Source organism: Biomphalaria glabrata, chromosome 7 (genome assembly GCF_947242115.1).
Source record: "Biomphalaria glabrata chromosome 7, xgBioGlab47.1, whole genome shotgun sequence".
NCBI classification, from domain to species: Eukaryota; Metazoa; Mollusca; class Gastropoda; family Planorbidae; genus Biomphalaria; species Biomphalaria glabrata.
Genome location: NC_074717.1, coordinates 41,602,982 through 41,628,999, shown reverse-complemented (window position 1 = coordinate 41,628,999; position 26,018 = coordinate 41,602,982). Strand labels below are relative to the sequence as shown.

At 35.2% G+C, this 26,018-nt stretch overlaps 1 protein-coding gene across 5 annotated transcripts in view; it reads right to left on the bottom strand.

Moving 5' to 3' along the window:
- LOC106074856 (Y+L amino acid transporter 2-like) overlaps positions 1-25,606 on the bottom strand; it is a 61,385-nt gene extending 35,779 nt beyond the window's left edge. For 2 of the 5 annotated variants that reach the window (XM_056036994.1, XM_056036996.1), the window contains exon 1: positions 1,021-1,154. Coding sequence is in view for 1 of the 5 variants with exons in the window: in XM_056036991.1 (XP_055892966.1) it covers positions 23,312-23,514; positions 25,270-25,583 (517 nt within the window). In the remaining 4 variants the exon portion in view is untranslated. Of the gene's footprint in view, positions 1-990; positions 1,156-23,311; positions 23,515-25,269 lie in introns of those variants that run through there. The other 3 variants (XM_056036991.1, XM_056036993.1, XM_056036992.1) reach the window with 3 other exon arrangements.
- Positions 25,607-26,018: the final 412 nt, after the last annotated feature.

Genomic DNA, 26,018 nt, shown 5'->3' with positions numbered 1-26,018 from the left:
ACGCGTAGGAAGTAATCATCTTCTTTTTTGAAGTAACCTCTGTATTATATAAGATAAGATCTATAGTCTAAAGTCAAGATTCTAGACTACCTTATCTAGATCTATTCTAGAGGAGTAGTACTAAGTAGTAGTAGTAGTAATCTAGATCTAAATCTAGACTAGAATGACTGATGTACTAGAATCTAGTACTAGTCACTAGATTAGATCTAGAAGTAACTAGTTCTAGATATAGAACTAGATCTATTCTTAATATTCTAGATCTATTCTAGACCTTATAAATATAGGGGTATAGATTTAATAGATCTATTACTAGATCTAGATCTATATTTAGAAGATCAGATAGAGTCTAGAGTCTATTATGAATTATCATCATATCATCATGATAATGGGCCGTGATTAATAATGCCTGGGCCTGGGGCCTCATTTACATTAATAATGATTATAATGGATATGCTTAAGTTTAAAGTTTAAGCCTTACTTAAGGCTTTTATAGTTAGTCTTAAAGTTAAGTTAAATATCTACCTAGTACCCGATTGAGAATCTAGATCTATAATCTAGATTCTATATCTAGAATCTAGATATATTGACTAGTCTATACTGTCTATACTCATAATACTGATATTCATATACCAATATTGTCTAGCCAGTCTAGGCCTCTAGTACTAGTTACTAGGCTCTACTACTAGCTAGGGTCTGGATTTATATAAATCTATTTAAATTTTATTTATCTAGGAATGTAGACTATAGTGTAGACTATATAATATTATATATATTATAGATATATAGATCTAGCCTAGATCTAGATCTAGTTACTAGTAAGTAGATTTTAGTAGATCTAAGTGACAAGCGATTGCATCATGACATGATCATCATCAAGTCAACTACTCAAAAACAACGAAATTCGTCGACTCGAAATCGACTTCAATTTCAGAACAACACACAAAAACTCAGGTAGAACCGGCACAAAATAAGCAACAATCGGAAACTCACTAGACCAATTTAACATTGTCAGAAATTTACTTTTAATACGATATAATCCGTTTAATACAATGAAAAGCTTTGTTGTTTCATGGGCATAGATCTAGACTCTAGATCTAGTAGACATCTGAACTGAATAAACAAGCACGCGTGCGTGTTGTTATGGGATGGAGTTTTTACTGGTACTGCTGCTCCTAATTTTTAATCCCCTAGCTCACTGATATAGATATCTAGGTTCCATGTCTAAACCGTATAGATACCTAGTAGATATATTCAATATTTTACACCAGATTGGATTATTTATTAGATAAGCAATAATAAATAATAAACCCAACTTAATATTAATTATCTTATATAATACAGACGTTACTTCAAAAAAGAAGATGATTACGTCCTACGCGTCATGCATTTAGTCATGCATATTAACCAATGACTTAAATTCTGCCAAGTCACTGGTTTTCCTGGCTAGCTCAGGCAACCCATTCCATGCTCTAATAGCACTAGGGAAGAAGGAGTATTTGTACAAATTTGTCCTAGCATATGGGACGAGGAATGTGCCTTTATCTTTGTGTCTTTCAGAGTATTTTATTAAATTTTGTTTTTGTATTTGAAGATTATGGTTCAGTGTTTTATGTATGATTGCTACTTTACTTTTGAGCCTTCTGTCCTGAAGGCTTTCTAAATTTAGTGATTTTACTAAAGGTGTTACTCTAGTCAAATGTGAATATTCGTTTGTTATGAATCTCACTGCTCTATTTTGTGTCTGTTCCAGTTTCTTAATGTTTTCTTGAGTTGAGGGGTCCCATACGGAGGATGCATATTCTATTATTGGCCTAACCAAGGTTAAGTAACATTTTAGTTTTATGTTCTTATTTGATTTATAGAAATTTCTTTTAATAAATCCTAATGCTTTGTTTGATTTTTTTGTAGTTTCATCAATATGTGGATTCCATGATAGTTTTTCATTTATTATAACACCTAGGTATTTTGCGTTTTTAGTCTGTGATACTGGTTTGCCATGAATAAGATAAGTGGAATTAATTTGTTTTAGTTTTTTTGTTACTCTTAACAACTGACATTTTTCTGGGTGGAAAGACATGCTCCAATTTGATTCCCATTTCTGTAATTCATCTAATTCTCTTTGTAAAATATCCGTGTCTTGTGTTGTTTTTATTGTTCTATATATTATGCAATCGTCTGCAAATAATCTGACTTTTGTTCCTGAACTAATGCAATGTGGTAAATCATTTATGTAAATTAAAAATAGTAGTGGACCCAAGACTGTACCTTGAGGTACACCTGAGTTTACTGTTATCGGTGTTGATTTAGAGCCATTTATTATTACAGTTTGTTCTCTCCCTATCAGAAAGTCTTTAATCCACTGATGCAGTGGACCATTAATGCCGAAATATTTTAATTTTTTAAGCAAACTATGGTGGTGAACTTTGTCAAAAGCCTTAGAAAAATCTAGTAAGATAGCATCTATTTGTTCACTATTATCTAAACCTTTTGAAAAATCATCAATTAGTCCTATTAGTTGTGTTTCACATGATCTATATTTCCTAAAGCCATGTTGGTATGGTGTGAGGACATTATGTTTGTCTAAGTGGTTTATGATGTTGCTACATATTATGTGTTCTAGGATTTTACATGTGATGCTGGTAAGTGATACTGGTCTGTAGTTCCCTGGGTCAGATTTTTCTCCTTTTTTAAATAGGGGGGTGACATTAGCTTCTTTCCAGTCCTTTGGTACTCTGCCCTGGTTAAGTGAAGCCTGAAAGAGTATTTTGAACACTGGGGCTAGCTCATTACTTAGTTCTTTGAGTAATCTAGCTGGAATACCATCAGGTCCAGAAGCTTTATTTGGTTTGGTGTTGGCTAATAGTTTTTGAATTCCATTTTCTTGTACTACTATATCTTCTATGTTGTCTACTTGGTTCAAATTCAGTAATATGTCTTTGTCTCCTGGGGCTGAGAATGCTGATGCAAAGTATTTGTTTATGATGTTTGCTTTAGTTTCATTATCATTATGTATTATGTTATGTTCATCTTTTAATGGCGCTATGCCTGTTGTTTCCATTTTCTTAGACTTAATGTATGACCATAGGTTTTTGTTGTTATCTTTAGATATTACATTGTTTATGTATTCACTCTTCAGCTGTCTTATTACTTTTTGGGTTAGGTGTTTAATTTTTATAAACTTTTTGTAAACTCTTTCTGCCTTAGTTTCTTTAAATTTTCTATAGAGGTTTTCCTTCTGTTTACAAAGCTTCTTTAGTCTATTATTAAACCAGCATTTATTTATTTTGTTTGATGTGCATTTAGTTGGTATATGATTTTCTATAATGCTTTTAAGATGGTTTTTAATGAATTCCCAGAGGTCATCGACTGGTTGGTTAATGTCTTTTTCTAATAAGAATGTTTGTTGAAAGTTTAATGCAGCTTGGTGTAGTTGTGTTAGGTTACATTTATCCCAAAGTAAGATTTTTCTTTTGGGTTTTGTATTGGCTACTGCTTTTATCTGACTGTGTATTTTTATGATCTCATGGTCTGATAGACCAGGGATAATTTCATAATCAACTACTAATCCAGGTCTGTTGGTTAAGAAGAGATCTAATGTGTTGTTTAATCTAGTTGGCTTTTTAATGATTTGATCTAAACTTAGGTTGTGTAAAGTTTCTATGAAAAGCTCATTTATGTCCTTAAGGTTTTGGTGTTTATCTATGGTTAGTGTTTTCCAATTTATATCAGGTAGGTTGAAATCACCCATAATCCAAAAAACTGCATTTTTATTTGTCTCTTTAAGTGTAGTAATCTGATTACATAGTTCCTGCATGTATTCTAAACTAGAATTTGGTGGTCTGTAAATGCTGCCTATTATTAGGGATGTTGAGGTGGTATTAATTTTACAAAATGTTGATTCTACATTTTTTGAGTTAGGTAAGGTAATTTCTTCTGCTATAAGAGTGTTTTTTATTGCTAAAAGAACTCCTCCATGATTATCAGCCCTATCTTTTCTAAAAATTTCATAATTACTATTGAAAATTTCTGCATTATAAATTTCAGGATGCAGCCAAGTTTCTGTTCCTGCAATTATGTCTGGTTTCTCACATTCTAATAAAATTTCTAAGTCTGCTGTTTTGTTCCTAATGCTTTGAAAATTTATAACTAAGGTTTTAAGGCATTTTGGTATTACTTCTTTAGTAGGTTTGTTTAGTGAGGCTGTTGTATTAATTTTAGTAGATTTAGGTTTAACAGGAGTGGATCTGGCTAGTGGTTGGTGAGTTTGGTTCGGGATGGTGTTTAGGATGTTGTATGGGTTAGAAGTGTCCGCATCAAAGGAATCAAACAGTCCTGATGTAAACTGAGGTAACCCACACGGTACACAGTGCCATGATGCGTCTTTGTTGCCTAAGGCATAATACACAGGTGTATTCATATGGAGACATGATGCATGGTACCATTCATCGCAGGTGTCACATTGAATGGCTTTCTGTTTCAGGGTGCATATTTTTTTGCAGATGTTGCATCTATCTTTAGATCTAGGCCCTGGATTTGACTCTACATCTCCTGCCATTAATATTAACAGTGATAGGTATTTATTTCTGCTGTGTCTGATTGAGAACTTCCATTTGTGATGGGTAATCTTCTTTAATGTTATAGATGTGTATGTTAGGTTATTTTTGAAGTTGCATTGTTCTAAAGTGTGATGATTGATTATGACTGTTGTTTCCTTTTTAAGTTTAGTGTTGACAAAGGTAGATCTAGTTCTGTGTTCAGCTAGTGTGCATTTGGTGATTATTAGGATAAATAGCCAGAGCAATTATATTGATAAAGGAAAGCTACTGTTGACTATAGACTATACACGAAAAACATGACAAATGAAAATTGATATACAGAAGACAACAGATTCGGGTACGTTAATGTGACAAATAAGTAGGTCACATTCGGCTTTCACTTACTATTGAAGTATCCCTCGACTTTAAAAAAATCCTGTAGAAAATGGAACAAACTATATAAAGGCCTTTTTTTTTTTTTTAACTCGATCTTTTTCATTTGTTAGCCTAAATATTTAATAAATAAAAAGGTAAAAAAAAAACTTTACTAGGAGACATTCCAGAATAGAAGGACCTATATTTTTTTTTAGATGATTTGTACGAGATAGTAGTGTCAGTAATACATAAAACAAAACACAAAATCACAACTTAGGCTAAATCCTTACTTACAAATAGTTGATTATGATATTATTCCTGGTCTATCAGACCATGAGATCATAAAAATACACAGTCAGATAAAAGCAGTAGCCAATACAAAACCCAAAAGAAAAATCTTACTTTGGGATAAATGTAACCTAACACAACTACACCAAGCTGCATTAAACTTTCAACAAACATTCTTATTAGAAAAAGACATTAACCAACCAGTCGATGACCTCTGGGAATTCATTAAAAACCATCTTAAAAGCATTATAGAAAATCATATACCAACTAAATGCACATCAAACAAAATAAATAAATGCTGGTTTAATAATAGACTAAAGAAGCTTTGTAAACAGAAGGAAAACCTCTATAGAAAATTTAAAGAAACTAAGGCAGAAAGAGTTTACAAAAAGTTTATAAAAATTAAACACCTAACCCAAAAAGTAATAAGACAGCTGAAGAGTGAATACATAAACAATGTAATATCTAAAGATAACAACAAAAACCTATGGTCATACATTAAGTCTAAGAAAATGGAAACAACAGGCGTAGCGCCATTAAAAGAGGAACATAACATAATACATAATGATAATGAAACTAAAGCAAACATTCTAAACAAATACTTTGCATCAGCATTCTCAGCCCCAGGAGACAAAGACATATTACTTAATTTGAACCAAGTAGACAACATAGAAGATATAGTAGTACAAGAAAATGGAATTCAATAACTATTAGCCAACACCAAACCAAATAAAGCGTCTGGACCTGATGGTATTCCAGCTAGATTACTCAAAGAACTAAGCAATGAGCTAGCCCCAGTGTTCAAAATACTCTTTCATGCATCGCTTAATCAGGGCAGAGTACCAAAGGACTGGAAAGAAACTAATGTCACCCCCCTATTTAAAAAAGGAGAAAAATCTGACCCAGGAAACTACAGACCAGTATCACTTACCAGCATCACATGTAAAATCCTAGAACACATAATATGTAGCAACATCATAAACCACTTAGGCAAACATAATGTCCTCACCCCATACCAACATGGCTTTAGGAAATATAGATCATGTGAAACACAACTAATAGGACTAATTGATGATTTTTCAAAAGGTTTAGATAATAGTGAACAAATAGATGCTATCTTACTAGATCTTTCCAAGGCTTTTGACAAAGTTCACCACCATAGTTTGCTTAAAAAATTAAAATATTTCGGCATTAATGGTCCACTGCATCAGTGGATTAAAGACTTTCTGATAGGGAGAGAACAAACTGTAATAATAAATGGCTCTAAATCAACACCGATAACAGTAAACTCAGGTGTACCTCAAGGAACAGTCTTGGGTCCACTACTATTTTTAATTTACATAAATGATTTATCAAATTGCATTACTTCAGGAACAAAAGTCAGATTATTTGCAGACGATTGCATAATATATAGAACAATAAAAACAACACAAGACACAGATATTTTACAAACAGAATTAGATGAATTACAGAAATGGGAATCAAATTGGAGCATGTCTTTCCACCCTGAAAAATGTCAGTTGTTACGAGTAACAAAAAAAACTAAAACAAATTAATTCCACTTATCTTATTCATGGTAAACCAGTAACACAGACTAAAAACGCAAAATACCTAGGTGTTATAATAAATGAAAAACCGTCATGGAATCCACATATTGATGAAACTACAAAAAAATCAAACAAAGCATTAGGATTTATTAAAAGAAATTTCTATAAATCAAATAAGAACATAAAACTAAAATGTTATTTAACCTTGGTTAGGCCAATAATAGAATATGCATCCTCCGTATGGGACCCCTCAACTCAAGAAAACATTAAGAAACTGGAACAAACACAAAATAGAGCAGTGAGATTCATAACAAACGAATATTCACATTTGACTAGAGTAACACCATTAGTAAAATCACTAAATTTAGAAAGCCTTCAGGACAGAAGACTCAAAAGTAAAGTAGCAATTATACATAAGACACTGAACCATAATCTTCAAATACAAAAACAAAATTGAATAAAATACTCCGAAAGACACAAAGATAAAGGCACATTCCTCGTCCCATATGCTAGGACAAATTTGTACAAATACTCCTTCTTCCCTAGTGCTATTAGAGCATGGAATGGGTTGCCTGAGCTAGCCAGGAAAACCAGTGACTTGGCAGAATTTAAGTCATTGATTAATATGCATGACTAAATGCATGACGCGTAGGACGTAATCATCTTCTTTTTTGAAGTAACGTCTGTATTATATAAGATAAATACAGAATAGTACCTAATGAAATAAGGGCCTCTAGAAAAGACAAGAAAAATAAAAGCACATTTTTTGTTCCATTCTCAACGAGAAATTCATAGTTCCACTTTTTAAACTATGCCCGGAGTACTTACGCAAACTTCTGATCTAAAGAGCGTCTTTCATAAACTTGATTACTACAAACAAGCTTTTTGTTTGTGTGATCGTGGCATGGTAGGTGCCACAGACTTTCGTCTTGATACCGTCGGGTTTGAACCCAGCCCGTTGTCATATTCCTGAAGGTTAGGGCGAGGACTTAATAATACTTTTTGTCTGAAAGAGCGCGTGGAAGTTAAATGTGAAAAGTTACGTGTGAAAGTTACATGTCAAAGTTACATGTGAAAGTTACATTTGAAAGTTACGTGTGAAAGTTTACTTCTCGAAAGAAATCACAAAGGAACTCCTAAGACAGATTGAAAAAAAGGCGAAGACAACAAAAATAAAAATTAAACTGCCGCTCACTATCAGGCAGAAGGGTCTTGTCGACGGGTGTTGACTTGCAGCACCAAACATCTGGTAGACAACTAGACTGCTCTAGGCGTATTATATTTTAACTTTTAAAATTTGAAATTACTTGAATAACTTCTTTGTGAGCAATACAATATATGACGTTTATTACAATATAGACAAATTTAACTTGAGATGAAATAATTGTAGTAAACTTAAGTATAGGCCTAATATAAAAATAGCTTTTTGAATCTAACTCACTACAAAAGCACGTCTTTTCACTCCGGCATTCTGGAGTCGTCTGCGTACCCTAGACAGCTGACGACAATGCCCTTATCTTGCATCATTCACACTGTATAGTCACCAACAAATTACCATCACCAATGAAATACACACACAGTCGCACACACTCCATTAACAGGTATCCACAGACAGACAAAAAAAAAGTGGGTCCCCTAACCCTAGCCCTCTATTCAAGAAAACTTAAAGTAGATGAGACTCTAAATATAGCCTTGAGATTTATAACAAACGAATAATCATATTTGACTAGAGTAACACCATGAGTAAAATCACTAAATTTAGAGACTCTTCAGGACAGAAGACTGAATAGTGTATAAAACACTGAACCATAGTTTATAAATACGAAAAACACAACCTTTTTAATTAAATACGCAGAAAGACATGTTAGGACAATAATTTATTTCGCACAAGTGATCCTTCTTCCTTAATTAGAGCATAGAACGGGTTGTCTGAATAAGCCAGGAACAACACTGATTTGGGCTAAGTCGATAGTTAACATGCACGACTAGATTAGCACATGGACTTATTACGTAGGACGTAATTATCTAACTTTTTGAAGGAACTTGCGATATTTATTAGATAAGAACTCTGAACTTTATACTAAATTTTAGCAATAACGCAATAACAATGTTGACTATAAAACAAATACAAATTTGAAAATTTTCATCACACTCTGAGTGCGCGCAGTTTCACACTTAGCCTTAAGATCACATCGTTTAATATCCAGATTCAGAAGAGACCAAAGATTAATTTGTGGATATAATGGCATGAAGGTGAAATAAATGTGGCAACAATCAGAGATTCGGGGAAGATCCTAGCTATTATTATAGTCTTAATTTCACATTATTCTTGCTTTGTACAAACTGCTCATTCTAATGTTATTGTTTAGTGTCAGTCTCAACACTTGTACTACTAATCACCCTCAGCCCTATGAATGTTATAGTCAGAAAACGTTTCACGTGACGGATACAATAAATGTATGTTTAAACTAAAAGGTTACAGAGTATCTACGCAGGACGTAATCATCTTCTTTTTTGAACTAACGTCTGTATTATATAAGATAAGATAAGATAAAAGCCAAAATGAAAGCTACCGCCAATGAACGTCGAAAAAGGACGTAAACCGACCATCGGTGTCTGCTTTGAATAATGCAAAAATATGCAGGTCATAATCAGATCTTTAAAGCCACCTGAAATAATGCACTCTTCCTTAATCTTTGGATTCAAGAAAAGCTTTTTTAAAAACTGGTTAAAATATTTTACAAAGAAACCAAGGAGTTTCGAACTCAAATCCCAGTGAAGACTGGTGATTTTGAACTTCGGGATTTTTAGAACGCCCCTGAGTCCAATCAACTCTAATCTAATAGGTAGCTAAAATGCATTGAGTAAGTAAAGGTGATTGATCGTTGTGCTGGTCACATGACACCTCCATTAACCGTCGGCCATAGAAACATATGAGCTTTACATTATCTGCACCCATAAAGCGCATGTTCTGAAAGGGGTAACTTAACAAATTGTCCGATTTGTTTTACAAAAAAAAAAAAAAACTGTTTCTTTATATATTCCTACTTCACTATTAAAAATGTCAAAAAGTCAAAATCACAAAAGATTCCTTCTGAATAATACTCAAATAAACCAATAACAGCTCTGTACAACTGGCGAATTATACGGGATGACTACAGCAAGTAGACTGGAATTCTTTCAAGCCTTGACCGACACCTCTAGCAGGATGATGAAAGTGCATGCTAAATTACAGTGCATGTACTTTTATGGAAGCAGGAACTTCATGAAAAAAAGAATTACCAAGTAACAACTCAACGTTGTATATTATTTGTGTAAGAATAATGGGGTGCGCTGGGGAGAGTGGGTTGAAAGGGAGTTAACTAGTATAAGCAACACTTTTTTTTATTAAACAAATTGACTGTTTTTTATGACTATGTTTTTAAACTTTACTGTAGGTTTTTTTTTCTTATAATATTCTAGATGTACCCCGTCAGAAAAAGATCACATTCTTTCATTACTTCTTTATTCTCATTTTTTATGTAGGATGAATTAGATTAGTAGATCTGACATGATATTAGGCTCTGTTAATTAACAAGATACTGGGGTGTGACAGATCTTATTATCAGGGGCTTGTTAAGGGGAGGTATCCCTAGAGAAAATCGAGTTTTAGGTCTAGGATATCGATTTTTAACTAATAACATAGTTAAGTAGATCAATCATTTTTCATTACATTACAATCATTTTTATTGCTTAAATCTGTGTCTAAAACATGTTTTTTTAATGTTTTTGTAAGGGTTATAAGACAAAATCTTAATAAAATTTATACTTTAAACTCATTTTTCTCAAAATGTTAGTTTTTGCACATGTCATTGTGCCTTATTAGGAATTTCTCCTAAACTACTTGATAGATTTTGATGAAATTTGAAACACTTCTTAAGGACATCATTAACTTTACTGGTGCAATGTTGTTTTTTCAATATTTTATTCACTTTTTTTTTATAAATATTTTTAATTAATATTTATCCTGTTTTTTAGGTCTAAAAAAATACTAAAAATTCAAAAATTTGTAAAAAATTTAACATACTTAAATCTTTAATTCTGACGTTGTACCAATTTAGAGGATCCTTTTTCCTTATCTTTTAATTCAATTTCATGTATTTCTGATCAATAGTTTTTACAAAATTCAGAGTTTTAATTTGTATACAAAAAACAATATGGCCGCCGTTACCATGGCAACCATCATTCAAAAACTTTCTTTTTTAGCATTATTTATTTTAGAATATCATTATATGTTACCATAACAAATTTCAAAGGCCTAGCTTTAGAAATAACAAAAATAAGATTTTCAGGGATACCTCCCCTTAAGTTGTTATAGTGCGATTGTTACGTGGTTTCTGATTTGTTTTGCTTAGGACTAGGTTACAATCACTAGACGATGATGTGCTTAAATTATTTAATGATACATGTCATTAGACTTCATCAAGGAATGTATCTGTTGTCTGTAGCCTCTAGACACTACCTTTGTACATGTGAGCAGTGGCGACGCTAGTAGGGTGACTTAATGGAGCGTGCATTGCATACATTAAAAATAGCAAAGATTGGATTACATTCGGGATAGACTGAATGGGGTTGGTGCATAAATGGTCAAGTCAAAGAAATCCATACATCTAGACTAGGTCTACTTGTTACCTTTTTTTTTTTTACAATTGTTTTTAATCATTCTGACGGCGCATTATAAGAAAAATCAATATCATAAAAGTAAGTTTCATTTAAAAATAAAAACTTTTACAATAATTTTGAAGATATCAATACATCAAAGCAAACCCTGAAAATAGAATGTTTTTTTTTTGGGTGTATCCGGTGTAAAGAATATAGAAGTATTGATAAATAATACATTTTAATAAGCCATGTAACAAGTTTTGCTAATTTTTCATCACTGTAGAACCATGTTTTTAATCTCTTTCGCCTTATGCACAAAGTAAAGTTTTTTTATTTAGTTGGCAAAATTTATCTTCAATATGGCGTCATTGACACTAGCCGTTTACTATGTCCATTTATATTAAAATTTTATTTTGTTTTTTCTTTAGGTTCCATTAAATCGCCACCACATTTCTTTATATCGCGTTATCTTATTTCTTTGTTTTTCCATCTGAAGTATTTTATTATTTCATAAACTTAAACCGGATCTTTAAAACTGAATTGTAAACAAAGAGCAGATTACTGCGATTTACTTATATTTGAATATCCTCAGTAAGTTTTTCATATAAAATATGAATAATATAATACAATACGCCTTAATTTTTCTTTGGGGAGACGGTTATTTGCTGCATTTTTTTCATTGGCATGGAACTCCTGTGGAGGGGACACTTGCAAGCAGAAATGAAGGCTCAAAACCTTAGCTCAAAAAAGAGAGGGTTAGACTCTCTGTCAACTCGTGAAGCTGAATCCTCATTTTTTTTTAATGAATAAAGGCAATACATTTAAAGGAATGGGGTATGCCTATTATGGAGATATTAATTCAGACATCAGGCAAGAGTTCCGGTTCTTGAGGCTTTTTCTCGCTTGTATCATCCTCCATTTTCTAAGTAGTTGGCCACTCCTTACATGTCATTCGGAGAAATCTGGTGCGTGATGTTCTGTTTGTGTGTGAGTGTTTACTTACTCATTCAATATCATTCCTAGAATTTGCGTGCGCGTGTGAGTGTTACAATTTTTTTCCTACTTAGCAATCAGAAGTAAACATGTTATTTACAATGTAAGTGCAATCTGTACGTCTATGACATCAAATAAAAAAACAAGAAAAATATTTTAAAAATACTTTAAAAAAACAAGCTTATACGAAGTTTAATTGTATGAATTAGTTTGGACCAGTCAGGTTATTACGCTTGTAATAGATCTAGACCAGCAACAATAAATCTGTGTGATTAATAATATTTATATTAGAGATGGGAAACGCACCGAACCCGAACCTCACGACCGAACAGAACCCGAACTTTAAAACTGATCGGTACGAACCGAACGAACTGTCATTACTATGACCGAACAGAATCAAAGATTTTGCAATATGTCTTATTATGAAAAAAATAGAAACTTAGTTTAATTGATATGATTTGACAGTTATTTTTAATTTTTGGAAAACTCAGCTGGATCATTTTGGGTTGTCTTCTTTTGATTCACCCCGAATGGTGCCGTAGCATTAAATATTTGTGCGTTAATGAAATGGGAAGAGTCAAAAAAACGAAAAGTGGACTCTGAATGTAGAAACTACCAGGAAAACTGGCCAGATTTTTGCATTTTTATGGAGCACGAAAAGAAGCTAATGTTTGTTATTGGTATAGAGATGTTTGTGACTGTGTTTAGAGAACGTAACTTTAAACAGCATTACGATATCAAATGCATAAACAAATATGGCGCCATTCTCAGTTTGAGCCGCCAAGAAACGGTTGCTAAGAAACTGCGTGAGCTAAGAGGATTATTTACCAAGAAGGGAACAACTAAATCAGTCGGTGGTAAGAATAGGGTACAGAGTGGCTCACATTGTAAGTAGCGAAATAAAGCCCCCCCCCCCTTTTTTTTCGACATGCGGGGAATGCTTTAGAGGGGATTACTATCAGTGATTGAAGAAATGTGTCATGAAAATAAGAATGCAGTTGAAGCCGCCACTTTTTTTCGCATGACAATAGGCTTTGTTGCCACACATAAAAAATATATGTGTGTCAGACTTGAATAGCCCGAATTTTCAGTAAAAGAAATGACAAAAGTCTAATCTATATATTAAAATCTGAATGAATGCGTTGGTAACATAGTAGATCTAGAGCTACTTATTATAAATGAGATTAGTAGATTTATATTAATAAATTTCAAGTGGAATAGATCTTTTGTTTTAGAATTTTTAAATCTACTTATTATTTTTTTGGCTTCTCGTACAGCACAACAGACAAACTTACAAAAGCCGTCAAGTGGCAATAGGGTCTGCGTATACCGTTCACCAGGGGCGTAACTAGGGATTTGGGGGCCCGGGGGGATTGACCTCTTTGGGGGCCCCTTACATTTTGACATTCGACATATGACATGGGATAATGTACGCAAAAATATATGCGTCCCAAATCCAATTGGTTCAGCATATCAGTAAACTTAACAAAAAGTAATCAAGACTCTTTTAATAAATAATACCTTTATTTATTAGTTAAATAATGCACACGTGACAAATCTAAATTGATATCGCTTCACGTCGTGCATTCTGTGCAGCAAAGACATCTATAACATCAACTATATCGATACTTTCTAGTATTTGTGACTTCACTGACATTAAAGCCATGATAAGCCTTTCTTGTGTCATTGTGCTCCTGAGATAGCTTTTGATGAACTTGAGCTTTGAGAATGATCTCTCACATGACGTAATGGAAGTGGCCTGAGTTAGCAGTATTCGGAGGAGGTTGCAAAGTTTGAGCACACGTAATTACCATATGAAGCCTGTTTCCTCAATATGTCTATTGGTGATTGTATTACTGTTTGTTGATGAAAAGTGCTCGTGCATCAATGACATAATTGAAAAAGCGATTTGCCATTTATTTCATCATACAAACAGGAAAAGTAGCACAGTTTGTCATAAGCGGGTCTTCATCTAACAGGTGTCTTGGTTCAAGAAGAAACCCAAAGGTATCCATTTTCTTTCCAACCTCTGAAATCTGCTCTTCATCTCCATATGAAATCTGTCCAGCACTTCTGTCGCAACACGTTTGAATTGCAGTTCTATTGACAGTCCTACATTATAACTCAATTCCCATCAAGTCTTTTCTTTCTTCTGGTTGTTTTGATTACTGGGAATCCATAGTATTCACTACCTTCTTTTGCTATTTCGATGGATTGTTTTTTTGTCAGTTTCTCATCATTTTGCAGAAAGCATGAAAGGGTACTAATTTCTTTAGCAGCTTCCCGTATATGCAGTCCAGACTTTTGTAATTTCTTCTGAACTATATTAATTGGGCGCAAGAGCTTTGACCAGAATTCAAGATAAGCAAAAAATTCTTAATTTTCCACTGCATGAAGAAGATTCTGTGCTAATATTATATGGTATTACGTAATTGTTGGTTGTTTATGTTTTGTGCGCAAGAAAAAGGATTCAGAAAATACAAAATTGGGAAAGATCCATATCTCATTATGCTCGAGTATAGAAATACTCCGATAAGTGGACTGCCGTATTCACCATCACAACTGCTAACGAGTAGAAGACTAAGGGAATCATTCCAACTGATCCCAAACTATTGAAACCATCGGTAGCTGAAAATGCAGAGACATTACTCAACGAACGACAGATGAAAAGCAAAGGGAAATACAATGCAAAAGCAAGACTACCTAAAGATTATTCTGTCGGAGAGTTCGTCTAGGTCAAACATGGCAGAAAGCAGTTGTCATAAAAAAACATTCAGCACGCAGATCTTACATCATAAAGACAAACGGAAAAACATACAGAAGAAATCAACGCTTTTTGAATAAGAGTTTCGATGAAGACATCTCTGGGTACTATGATACCGATGGAGACAATGAACTGCAAAAGTTGAAACAAACGAAACAGACAGTTATAGACCAACATCTAGAGAACTTGTTGTGCCAGTCAAGACAACCAGAAGTGGACGAATTGTTAAAGTTCCTAGTAGACAGGGCCGGCCTTAGGCCACTGCAGCCTATGCGGTGGCAGTGGGCCCCGCGCTTTCATAGGCCCCGCGCTAATTCTAAGTGTACATTATTAAATTAAACCATTATAATGTATATAAAATAACAGGGTTTTCGTGACCTCCTGATTTTCCAGGGCCTCCAGGAAATCTTATGAAAGGCAAAATATACGATAAAGTCCTGAACTTTTTTTTGAATTTATTCAAATCTCCTGAAGAATAGACGAAATTGAAATTTTGGGGTGCCTATAAATAAAAAGTGGCATTGCGAGTTTTCATTGCAAAGACGAAAGTAGGCCTATTTTCTAATTAAAAAAAAATAATTTTGACATTATGCTCATCCCTACCCAGACTAGGCCCCGCGCGATCCGTTTCGCATAGGGCCCCGCAAATGCTAGGGCAGCCCTGCTAGTAGATATCACTTTTAAGAACTTTAAAAGGAAGGGTGTGATAATAACTTCAAAAGGAATGATGTGCTAATATTATATGATATTACATCATTGTTTGTTGTTTATGTTTTGTGCGAAAGCAAAAGGATTAGATGGAAATAAAAATAGAGTTTCGATTGGATTGAGGAACGATGAATAGAAGGGCAATAACTCGAGTGTGAAGTTTAATTCTGAAATTATAGACGCCAAACCTGAATAATGGACAATTTTAGCATTGTTAAGGATAACTTTTGGATCTGTTATACTCGATTCTGTAAATTTTGATTCCAGGTTAATTAGTGTAGCCATAAAATACTCGACATTTAGATCTATTATTAGTAAAGGTAACAAGATACCTGGAATTCGCTGTATATCATGCAGTTTTATTCGTGGCAACAAAGTTTAAAATGTAAAACAAACTTTAAAAAAAACTTTGATCTCTGTGGGAAAATTTTTTTTTTAATGTCAACAAAGTCAACGTACTGATAGACCTAGATCTAGGTTTAGTCTTTGTGATAAATTTAATCCATAAATGTTGAAAAAAAAAAGACACCCGTTGACACTATTTGTCAATCAAATATATTAATTTATGTATTTACAATAAATTTCGGACACCCATTTGGGGGCCCCCCCTAGGTGGGGGCCCGGGGGGATTTTAAAATTCTCCCCCCCATCCCCCCCCCTTAGTTACGCCACTGCCGTTCACGCCATTCATGGTTCTGCGTAGTCATATCACCACATGGGCACATGTGATTTGTGAAACATTCAAATAAATAGTAACCACTGCACTCATCATTAAACTTCGGAATAAACGGCATTGTCATAAAGTAGACTCTTTATCTAGATCTTATCTGTCTTATATTAGATAAGTCGGGAGTAAGAACATGGTATAGAGTCGCTCACATTTTAAGTAGCGAAATGAAGCTTGTGATGGTTATATGACACCCTCGTTAACCGTGGACCACAGAAATAAATTACCTTTACATCATCTGCCTTATAGATCGTAAGGTCTGAAAGGGAAACGTGTTAAAAATTATAGCCACAGGTTTTTAATAAACGTGATTTATTTTTTGTAATTTAACGGTTTTTTTTTTTTTTGTATCTTTTCTGTTATGTGGCCCGCGACACACGTGTTGGAAATAGAATTGACCCACCGGCAGAATAAGGTTTCACATCGCTATTTCCTCTAATCAATAATTCAATTAAAAATTATTACATGTACCGGTATCTCATTTTGCTATTACATGATTTCATAACATCGAACCGAACTCGAACTTTAGACACGACCGAACCAAACCCGAACTATACTCGTCATCGAACCGAACTCGAACTTAAATGTCATGTGATTGATCGTTTTAAAGTCATCCGTGGTGGGTGTCCTAGAGGGACGGCTTTGATAAACAAAAAATGGCGATAACAAAACGAAAGTACTGCTTTTGGGGGGAATTCGACCAATCAGGTTTGAAAAAAAAAGAGGATAGAATCGTGTTAGTGGAGGCGTATTACAAAAAAATTCTCACGCAAGAGAATGTTTGAACCGATCTTGTTAATTCTGGCTTTCGCAGAAAAAAAGGTATAAAAATTGTATATCGAAGACCATTAGACATTTCTTTATTTAAAAAAAATAATTTTTGGTTTGAATCCTGAGTTCACCTACCTCTAATGGGCACTTGACATTAGTTGAGGGAAAAATAATTGCGGTCGTTGTGCAGGCCACGTGACACCCTCGTTAACCGTGGGGGCGGGGGGGGGGCGGGGGCCACATAAACAGATGCCATTTAAACTATCTGACCTATAGATCGCAAGGTCTAAAAGGTAAACTTTACATTTTCAATCAATTTTGATTATTAATATTCAAAGATGGATTTACAACGACAACGTACACATAGATTAGAATTTATATCCTTTCTTTCCTCCCCCCCGAGTTAGCTTCTTACAACGCCATAGTCTAAGTAGTTCTATCTTGAAATTATCCACAGTTACCCCCTGTGCCTAAGACTACTGAGCTGTTAGAAGATGCCCCTTACAGAGATGTCGCCCTGACCTAAATTTAATATTATGTAAATCAGTGATGACCAGCCTTATTCGGCCTACGAGCCATTTTAATTTCCGACACTCGTGTCGCGGGCCACATCGCCAAAAAGATAAGAAAAGGAAATAAACAACCCATTTAATTAGAAACCCCGTGACTCTAGTCCTTACAATAATGAATGAGAAGTTTATCCGAAACCAACTTCTTATCGTCTGGCAGCAGTTTCAACCATCACAAAGGCTACTCTAATTTGCTAACTCATTGCTGTAGCCAGAGCCAGTGGGGTCTAATGCATGTTGATAAAAGCTTCTAACTTCTCTATGATTTCAAAGTTGCTGTTTGTGCCGCAAATAAATACTAAACGTTTGATCAATATCAGATAATGTCGGTGGGCTCGTTAGCTGCAATAGAAAACATTTCAAACTCTTAATTTTTAATTGGATTATCTACACTTTGTGCCATGTATCGGCGGGCCGGATGAAACCACGTCGCGGGCCGGATCTGGCCCACGGGCCGTATTTTGGGCATCACTAATGTTGATTATTACAGACACTTTCGAAATGTTACTTCTGCAAGAAAGGTCGACTTAACACTTCTGTGATAACACTGTCAGGACGACATCTATTTTTATATCTTTTCAATTGCTTCTTTTAACATTCTGACTCACGTATCTTAAGCCTAAAAGACGATTGCTTTTAGCTGATGTTTAATTTAGTTTAATCCGGGTTGAATGCAGTGTAAAAACTTGTTCTTTAAAAATAAATTGAAACGAAAACCCACATAGCCCTCTTTGAATGGGTCTATGAATTTCTAGACGCCGACCCCAATCCTCAAAGAGTTTATAAAGTAATCGGCACATCTCAACGTCTTTTCTGTGAAAGCGAAGCGCTTGGAAGGATGCAGCGCTGACAAATAATTGACATTTTATATGCAAATGATTTTCTAGTCATGTGATCTCTGGTGCGTAGTGTTAGCAGACGATACAGTTCTCCCAGGCTCATCTTATAAATAACAGACTTTACTTCAAAAGAGAAAAAGGGGGGCGCCATGGCTAAAAAGTAAAGCGTTTAGCTTCCAAACCGTGGGGTCTTTGGATTCGAATCCTGGCGAAGACTGATTTTTAATTTAGACATCCTTTGGGTGCCCCTGAGTCCACCCAGCTTTAGTGAGTACTAGAGTTGGGAAAAAGTAAAGGTCCCATAGATCGAAGTATCTTTTTAAAAAAAAGGGGGGGTGGACTACTTCAAAAAGAAGATATTTACGTGTGTAAGTCTAGTCGTGCATGTCATGTAGAGACTTAAACTCTACAATGTCATTGGCTTTCCTTGACTGATTCCATGCTATAATGGTACTTGGGAGAAGGAGCACTAGTACCAATTTGTACTAGTTACGTACATGAAATAAAAAATGTGCTTTTAACTTTATAAATAGTCTCATTGATATGCTAGCTAGACAGTATTTCAAAAACATGTAGTAACTTGTGTAGTAATTCTGTTTCTACGTAAAACTTCAGTGCTAATATATACGTTATTAAAAAGGATCAAAACTAAAACCTAATCTTTTTTTTTACATGAATGTAAAATGAAATGTATGTTAACTCATAGGCGGATCTTGTGGGGGTCTGTTATTCCATGCATATGTTAACTCATAGGCGGATCTTGTGGGTGTCTGTTATTCCATGCATATGTTAACTCATAGGCGGAACTTGTGGGGGTCTGTTATTCCATGCATATGTTAACTCATAGGCGGATCTTGTGGGGGTCTGTTATTCCATGCATATGTTAACTCATAGGTGGATCTTGTGGGGGTCTGTTATTCAATGCATATGTTAACTCATAGGCGGATCTCGTAGTTTTTTTTTATTCAATGCATATGCTAACTCAAAGGCGGATCTTTTGGGGATCTGCTATTCAATGCATATGTTAACTCAAAGGCGGATCTTGTAGGGGTCTGCTATTCCATGCATATGTTAACTCAAAGGCGGATTTTGTGGGGGTCTGCTATTCAATGCATATGTTAACTTAAAGGCGGATCTTGTGGGGGTCTGCTATTCAATGCATATGTTAACTCAAAGGCGGATCTTGTGGGGGTCTGCTATTCCATGCATATGTTAACTCAAAGGCGGATCTTGTGGGGGTCTGCTATTCCATGCATATGTTAACTCAAAGGCGGATTTTGTGGGGGTCTGCTATTCAATGCATATGTTAACTTTAAGGCGGATCTTGTGGGGGTCTGCTATTCAATGCATATGTTAACTCAAAGGCGGATCTTGTGGGGGTCTGCTATTCCATGCATATGTTAACTCATAGGCGGATCTTGTGGGGGTCTGCTATTCAATGCATATGTTAACTTAAAGGCGGATCTTGTGGGGATCTGCTATTCAATGCATATGTTAACTCAAAGGCGGATCTTGTTGGGGTCTGCTTTTCAATGCATATGTTAACTCATAGGCGGATACTGTGGGGTCTATTATTCAGTGCTTTCAAAGAGCGGGATTTGGTATTTCTGAACACCGACAAACACAAGAGCGAATGACGCAAGCGCTTTTTATTATTGACAGATAGGCCTAAATATTGATCTCTAGTAAACTGTGATAGACACCAATGCGGAAGCGAACTGCCGAAACAATAAAAAATGCGTACATGCATTTCACTTAACTCTTTCTCTCCTAACTGACGATACCAGCGTTGATTCCACCAGAATGTGGTAAATAATTACGGAGAGAAAGAGTTAAATAATAGCAGCACTAATTACAATATTTTTAATTAGAGAAAAGGTTGAAAAAGTGTGCAATACTGAGATCCTTGCGCGAACAGGTATTCCCAGCATCTTTACAGTTATCGGACAACGCCGCTTGCTTGGCTTGGACATCTTCGCCGGATGGAGGACAAGCGCATCCCGAAAGTCATCCTCTACGGACAACTCGCGACTGGCACAAGAAAAACTGGTCGCCCCCCACCTCCGTTACATAGATGTAATAAAACGTGACCTCAAATCAGTGAACATCAATACTGACAATTGGGAAGACATAGCTCTAGACCGCACCAGATGGAGAGAGACAGTGACCAAGAAAGCTATGGACAGTGAAAGTACATGGGTCTCAGCTCAGGAATAAAAACGTACAATCCGAAAAACGGCCAGCTCCTCTACCCCCGAAGCAAAAGCCACCTTAACCTGCGCTATCTGTGGACGGGAGTGTCTCTCCAAAATAGGGCTCCACAGCCACATTAGGAAGTGTGCTCTGAGATGTTCTACAATCAGAGAAAAGGTTGAAAGTGGACAGCGGCGTTGCCGAATTTGTCATGACACTGTTGATCTCTCATTCGCAAAGTGCGGGACCGGCCAACACTACTGATTTTTTTACAAAGCTTTTAATCTACTCACTCTGTCTGTTCGTCTGTCTGGTAAAAAGTTTTTTTTTACACATTATTTTTCCGACACTTATTCTCGGATCAAGCTGAAATTTTGCACAATTATTTCTTTTACCTGATAACACAAGAATCAATTTTAAAAAAATAATCAATTAGTCAATTAACTTTTGGTAATTGATTATTTTGTTTGTTATCTCGAACAAGTGGCAGAAATTGTACTGGTGGTATAAGTTGAATTAGTACTCTTTATAGGTCGCCACTTTAAAGTAAGTTTGTAACAAACAATAGATAACAATTCAATATTCTATTTTCATATTTCACTAGCAGAGTGGTCACTATGTCAGCGTGAGGAGGCTTGAGCTATGAGTTCTAATTCAGGTCGTTCGCCCCCCCCCCTTCTTTTTATAAATGCTTTTATAAATCGAATACGGTAAAAGTTCATTCAGATGTACCTTTCTTTCTTCTCTCCCCCCCCCCCCCAATTTTCCAAACTGGTCCGAATAAGTGATAGGATCACAGTGCATTGAGAAGTATGAAATAGAGTTAAGCAAAAACAATTGGTAAAAATATTTCTAATCGCACACATTTTGTTGTTGTTGGTCTTGATTTTCATAAACGCTTTAATGTTACAGACATGCTGAGAGACATTTACACAAAAATAACTGCAGCTTTTTCCTTTTCAGGGGCGCTAAAAACTTTTCAGAGATTTGATCTCTTCTCACTAATATCTAGATCTTTTATCATCAAGGTTACATATACAGAGTCTGGAAAAGCAGTGATGTATAAAACGCCTTTATTCAGCCAGGCTTGATAAAACCTGTTATCTAGAAAACGACTTTAATCGACTTTGAAGCCGATCTATGTTTGTCACAGGATGTATTTCTTGTTCGTCGGAAGGTGCTAAATATAGCATAGTCTTTTCTTGATATGTCAGCTATTACACTGAGATTATTGAGATGTTACTGTGACGTGCCGGGGATTCTGTACATATATCTTTAGATCTAAATAAGTCTTAGAGATTCAATAAATGAAGATCCTTTTATATCAAATACAGAACTTTCATTCAAAACTCGGAGTCACAAAAATATACAGTATTTACAATAGTAAACTGTATCAAATTAGATATCTTCTTTCAAAGCTCAATAACAAAATATTCAGATTAATTCTAGATCTAGTTTCTCAACAAATAAAATATATAACTTATTACTTCAAGATACACTTCAAAACTAAAATAGGTCTTATCTCTATTAAATTTCCTCCACAACTAAATAAAGTAAATCCCGCTCTATTCCAAATCATTTCTTAACTCCTCCCAAAAACGTTTGCTTTAACTCTTTCTCTCATAATTGACGATGCCAATGTTGATTTGACTCGCATTAAACTAAATTGATTTTTGGAGATACTTTAATTTGTGTTGTGTAAAAAGAGCATGTATTCTCCTATAATTCAGTACCAAATATAACATTTTCTGATGATAAACAAAAAAGTTATTGAAGCGTAATTATAGCAGATTAGTGAAATACAAATGAGCAAAACGAATAATACTATCGGAACGAGAACAATAATTACGTAGAGAAAGAGTTAACCAATCTAATCACTCCGCGCCAGATGTCAAAACTGTCACAAATGTGGCGACGTCATGGGAATGTCTTGACACTTGCACCTGTGTTTTTTCCATACTTGACATAGATATAAAGGAAGCGTGGTCGAGAGGCCAAGTGCGCTTGAACTTGGCTTACCTAGAAGGGGGCTCGAGGTTCGACACCCGACAGAGTTGTGTTTACTGAGCGCCTAAAAGCAGCACGGAAAACCAACGTTATCGCTAGGCGGTGGTGTCGAATCCAGAGTCACAGGTTCGAGCTTTGGTCCCTTATTTTCGTAGCATTTTAATTCACTACTTTCTCTCTTAAAAACTTTGTCCCTGGTGCTGTTATTCCTTTATGTTTATTATATGTATTGACATAGATATATTATGTTTATTTTACCCTAGACTAGGTTTATTTAAATTGATATGTGACAAGGTGCTTAACTTCAAAGTGTTTATGAATAAGAAATGAATCATGTAGCAGAAGTATACTCACTTAAACACAACGCCGCAGTCAGACTGATCAAGGGCCCCGGTGGTCCACAAGCAGGGAAGAAAGGCTGTAAGACATAGTTTGCAAAAGTCAAGGACGAGATTGCATTTCCGGTGGGCAGAATGATTACAACAGCTACCCAAAGATACAGGAATGCTGGGAAATTTCCGTAAGCCTCGTTAATGTAGGCGTAATCCGCTCCAGATCTGATGAGAATAACAACAATAAACACTTAGATTTTTTAAAATTGCAAAACATTGTGATAATATGATCTAGAACAGGATGGGCAAATTACGTACCGCGGGCTTGATGCGGACCGTAAAAGTGTTTTATGCGGCCCGCGGACACCTACAGAAATCAGGTTTGTTCACAGATTAAACATATATAAAAATGCAAATATAGGCCTATTAGAAATAAAAATTATAATTATCTATAGAAATTATTGTAACTACTGACTCACTTCTGATGAAGAGACTAAAGAAACATTTTGTGCCTACATGTCATTCTAAAAAGTTTACAGTAAACGAAGATTATTCTTATTTCAAAACATTCTGTCAACGACACAAACTCAGGCCAGTATTTATTCAGTACTATGAAGAAATGCGTTGAAGGTGCTGAGTTTGCATCAAACAAAATGGCAAGTGTAACAACTGATAAAGTCGTTGCTTTGACTGAGAAAAATAAATTAAATTAAATAACAATTTCCCAATCTAAACTCTAAACTGCATTGAATGTCAAAACATATTATCGACCCAATTATCTCAGCGATCAAACTTATCAGAGCTAGAGGTCTTAACGACACGCAGTTAGGGAAGTGCTTGAAGAGTTGGAAACAAAACATTTCGATGTGTGGTTCCCCAGTAGTATCCGCTGGTTTAGCTTGGGCAAAAGGTATTGAGAAGAATAGGGGAGCATACGAATGAAATGTTTATGTTCATTGACGGACGTTGACGGTGAGTTTGTTACTAATATTTCTAATGAAGCGTGGAAGACAGACTTCACGTTTTATATGAAGAGTATTGCAATGGGTTGTTTGAACATGAAATGTATGTGCAGGTTAAATCTTTTCAAACAAAGCTTTCCCATTTCTCCAGGCAAGCAAGTGCAAACAGTTTTTGTCATTTTCCTTTGCTAAAATGTGAAACCATTTCTAGTGAAATGGTTAAAAGTACAAGACTTATTTGGATTCCTTGATTTTGGAATTCGAAAGCAAATTTTAAGACGTCAAGAACCAGTTTTCTATACAGAAGCTGATTCACCTCCAAGCAAATTATGACCCGTAAGAAAAGTTAAGCCCAGTCATTTCTTCCGCGGGATCTTTATCGGTGCCAGAAGCTGTATTTTCACTCTTAAAAAATTTGTTGCTGATAAAATTTCACATTCTTTGGGTCCACATACATCGTGAACAAGTTTTTTTTTATTGTTTAAAACTAAAACAAGTGTAGGAACAGGTCAATGCTGACCGACAGTAATTTGATAATTTGACATAAGTCACAATGAAAACAACTAGTAAGCTAGTTCCTCAGTTCCGGAACATTATGAAAACAGTTCAATACTTCACATAAGGCACAACTGCACATTTGTGGTGAAATGTTGTGATGTAAAGGGACGATAATATAATCAAATACAAAAAAAATATTCATAAAATGAGATTCAAATATTGCTAACTCTTGCTGCGATTCCTCTATAGGGAGTGTAAAAATAATGAAATGTAAAATAGAGTATAAATTTGTACAAATGCTCTTTCTTCCCTAGCGCTATTAGAGCATGGAATGGGTTGCCTGGGCTAGTCAGGAAAACCAGTGACTTGGCAGAATTTATGTCATTGGTTAATATGCATGACTAATGCATGACGCGTAGGACGTAATAATCTTCTTTTTTTTAAGTAACGTCTGTATCATATAAGATAAGAAGATAAGATAAGTTAAAACAATAAATTACTTGAATTTTCAAAGACTTACTTTAATATGGCGGTACCGAGCTCTCCGTAACACATGGCTCCCAGCAAGCAGACGATCCCACACATACCCCAGATGACCAAGCAAGGGCCGATTGCCCCAGCCTCCTGGAGCACACCTTTTGGTGAAACGAAGATGCCACTGCCCACGATGATGCCCACGATGATGGCCACCCCATTGGACAGACCGAGGTGCTGCCGTAGTCGGATCTCTTCCACAATACTGACAGTGGTAGAAGAGGATGATACCGATGAGGTGACAGAAGCGCCGGAAGTTGAGGATTTCCTTGACATCATTTCGTCTTGAGCAGACGACATTTCACCGTCAATTTATTTAAATGTGTGAATAACTCCAAAATCTGAAACGAAATAGTCACAGAATACAATTACAGAGTTTAATTCTGAACGGACTATGTTGCGCTTATGCGTTTCGTTACTTTGATTTCAAACTAGAATTATAAATTGGGCCGGAAGAACCTTTTTCCTTATATATCTTTTGCATTTTTCAGTTCTCTTTTTAATTTAAATTGACATTATTATGCTATAATTTTAAGTGTGTCTGATAGAGCAAAACTTCTGCACAAAAATACGGGTAGTTGGTATAAAACCCGATAGAGGCTATAAAAAGAAAAGACCTGAAACATGCATCTACACATTTACAGTAATTTATTTGATGAGTCTTTTACCCAAGATTTGTGTATTTTTTTTAGGTCTAGCTTATTTCAAGAACCCGGCATTTTCTATACACAATTT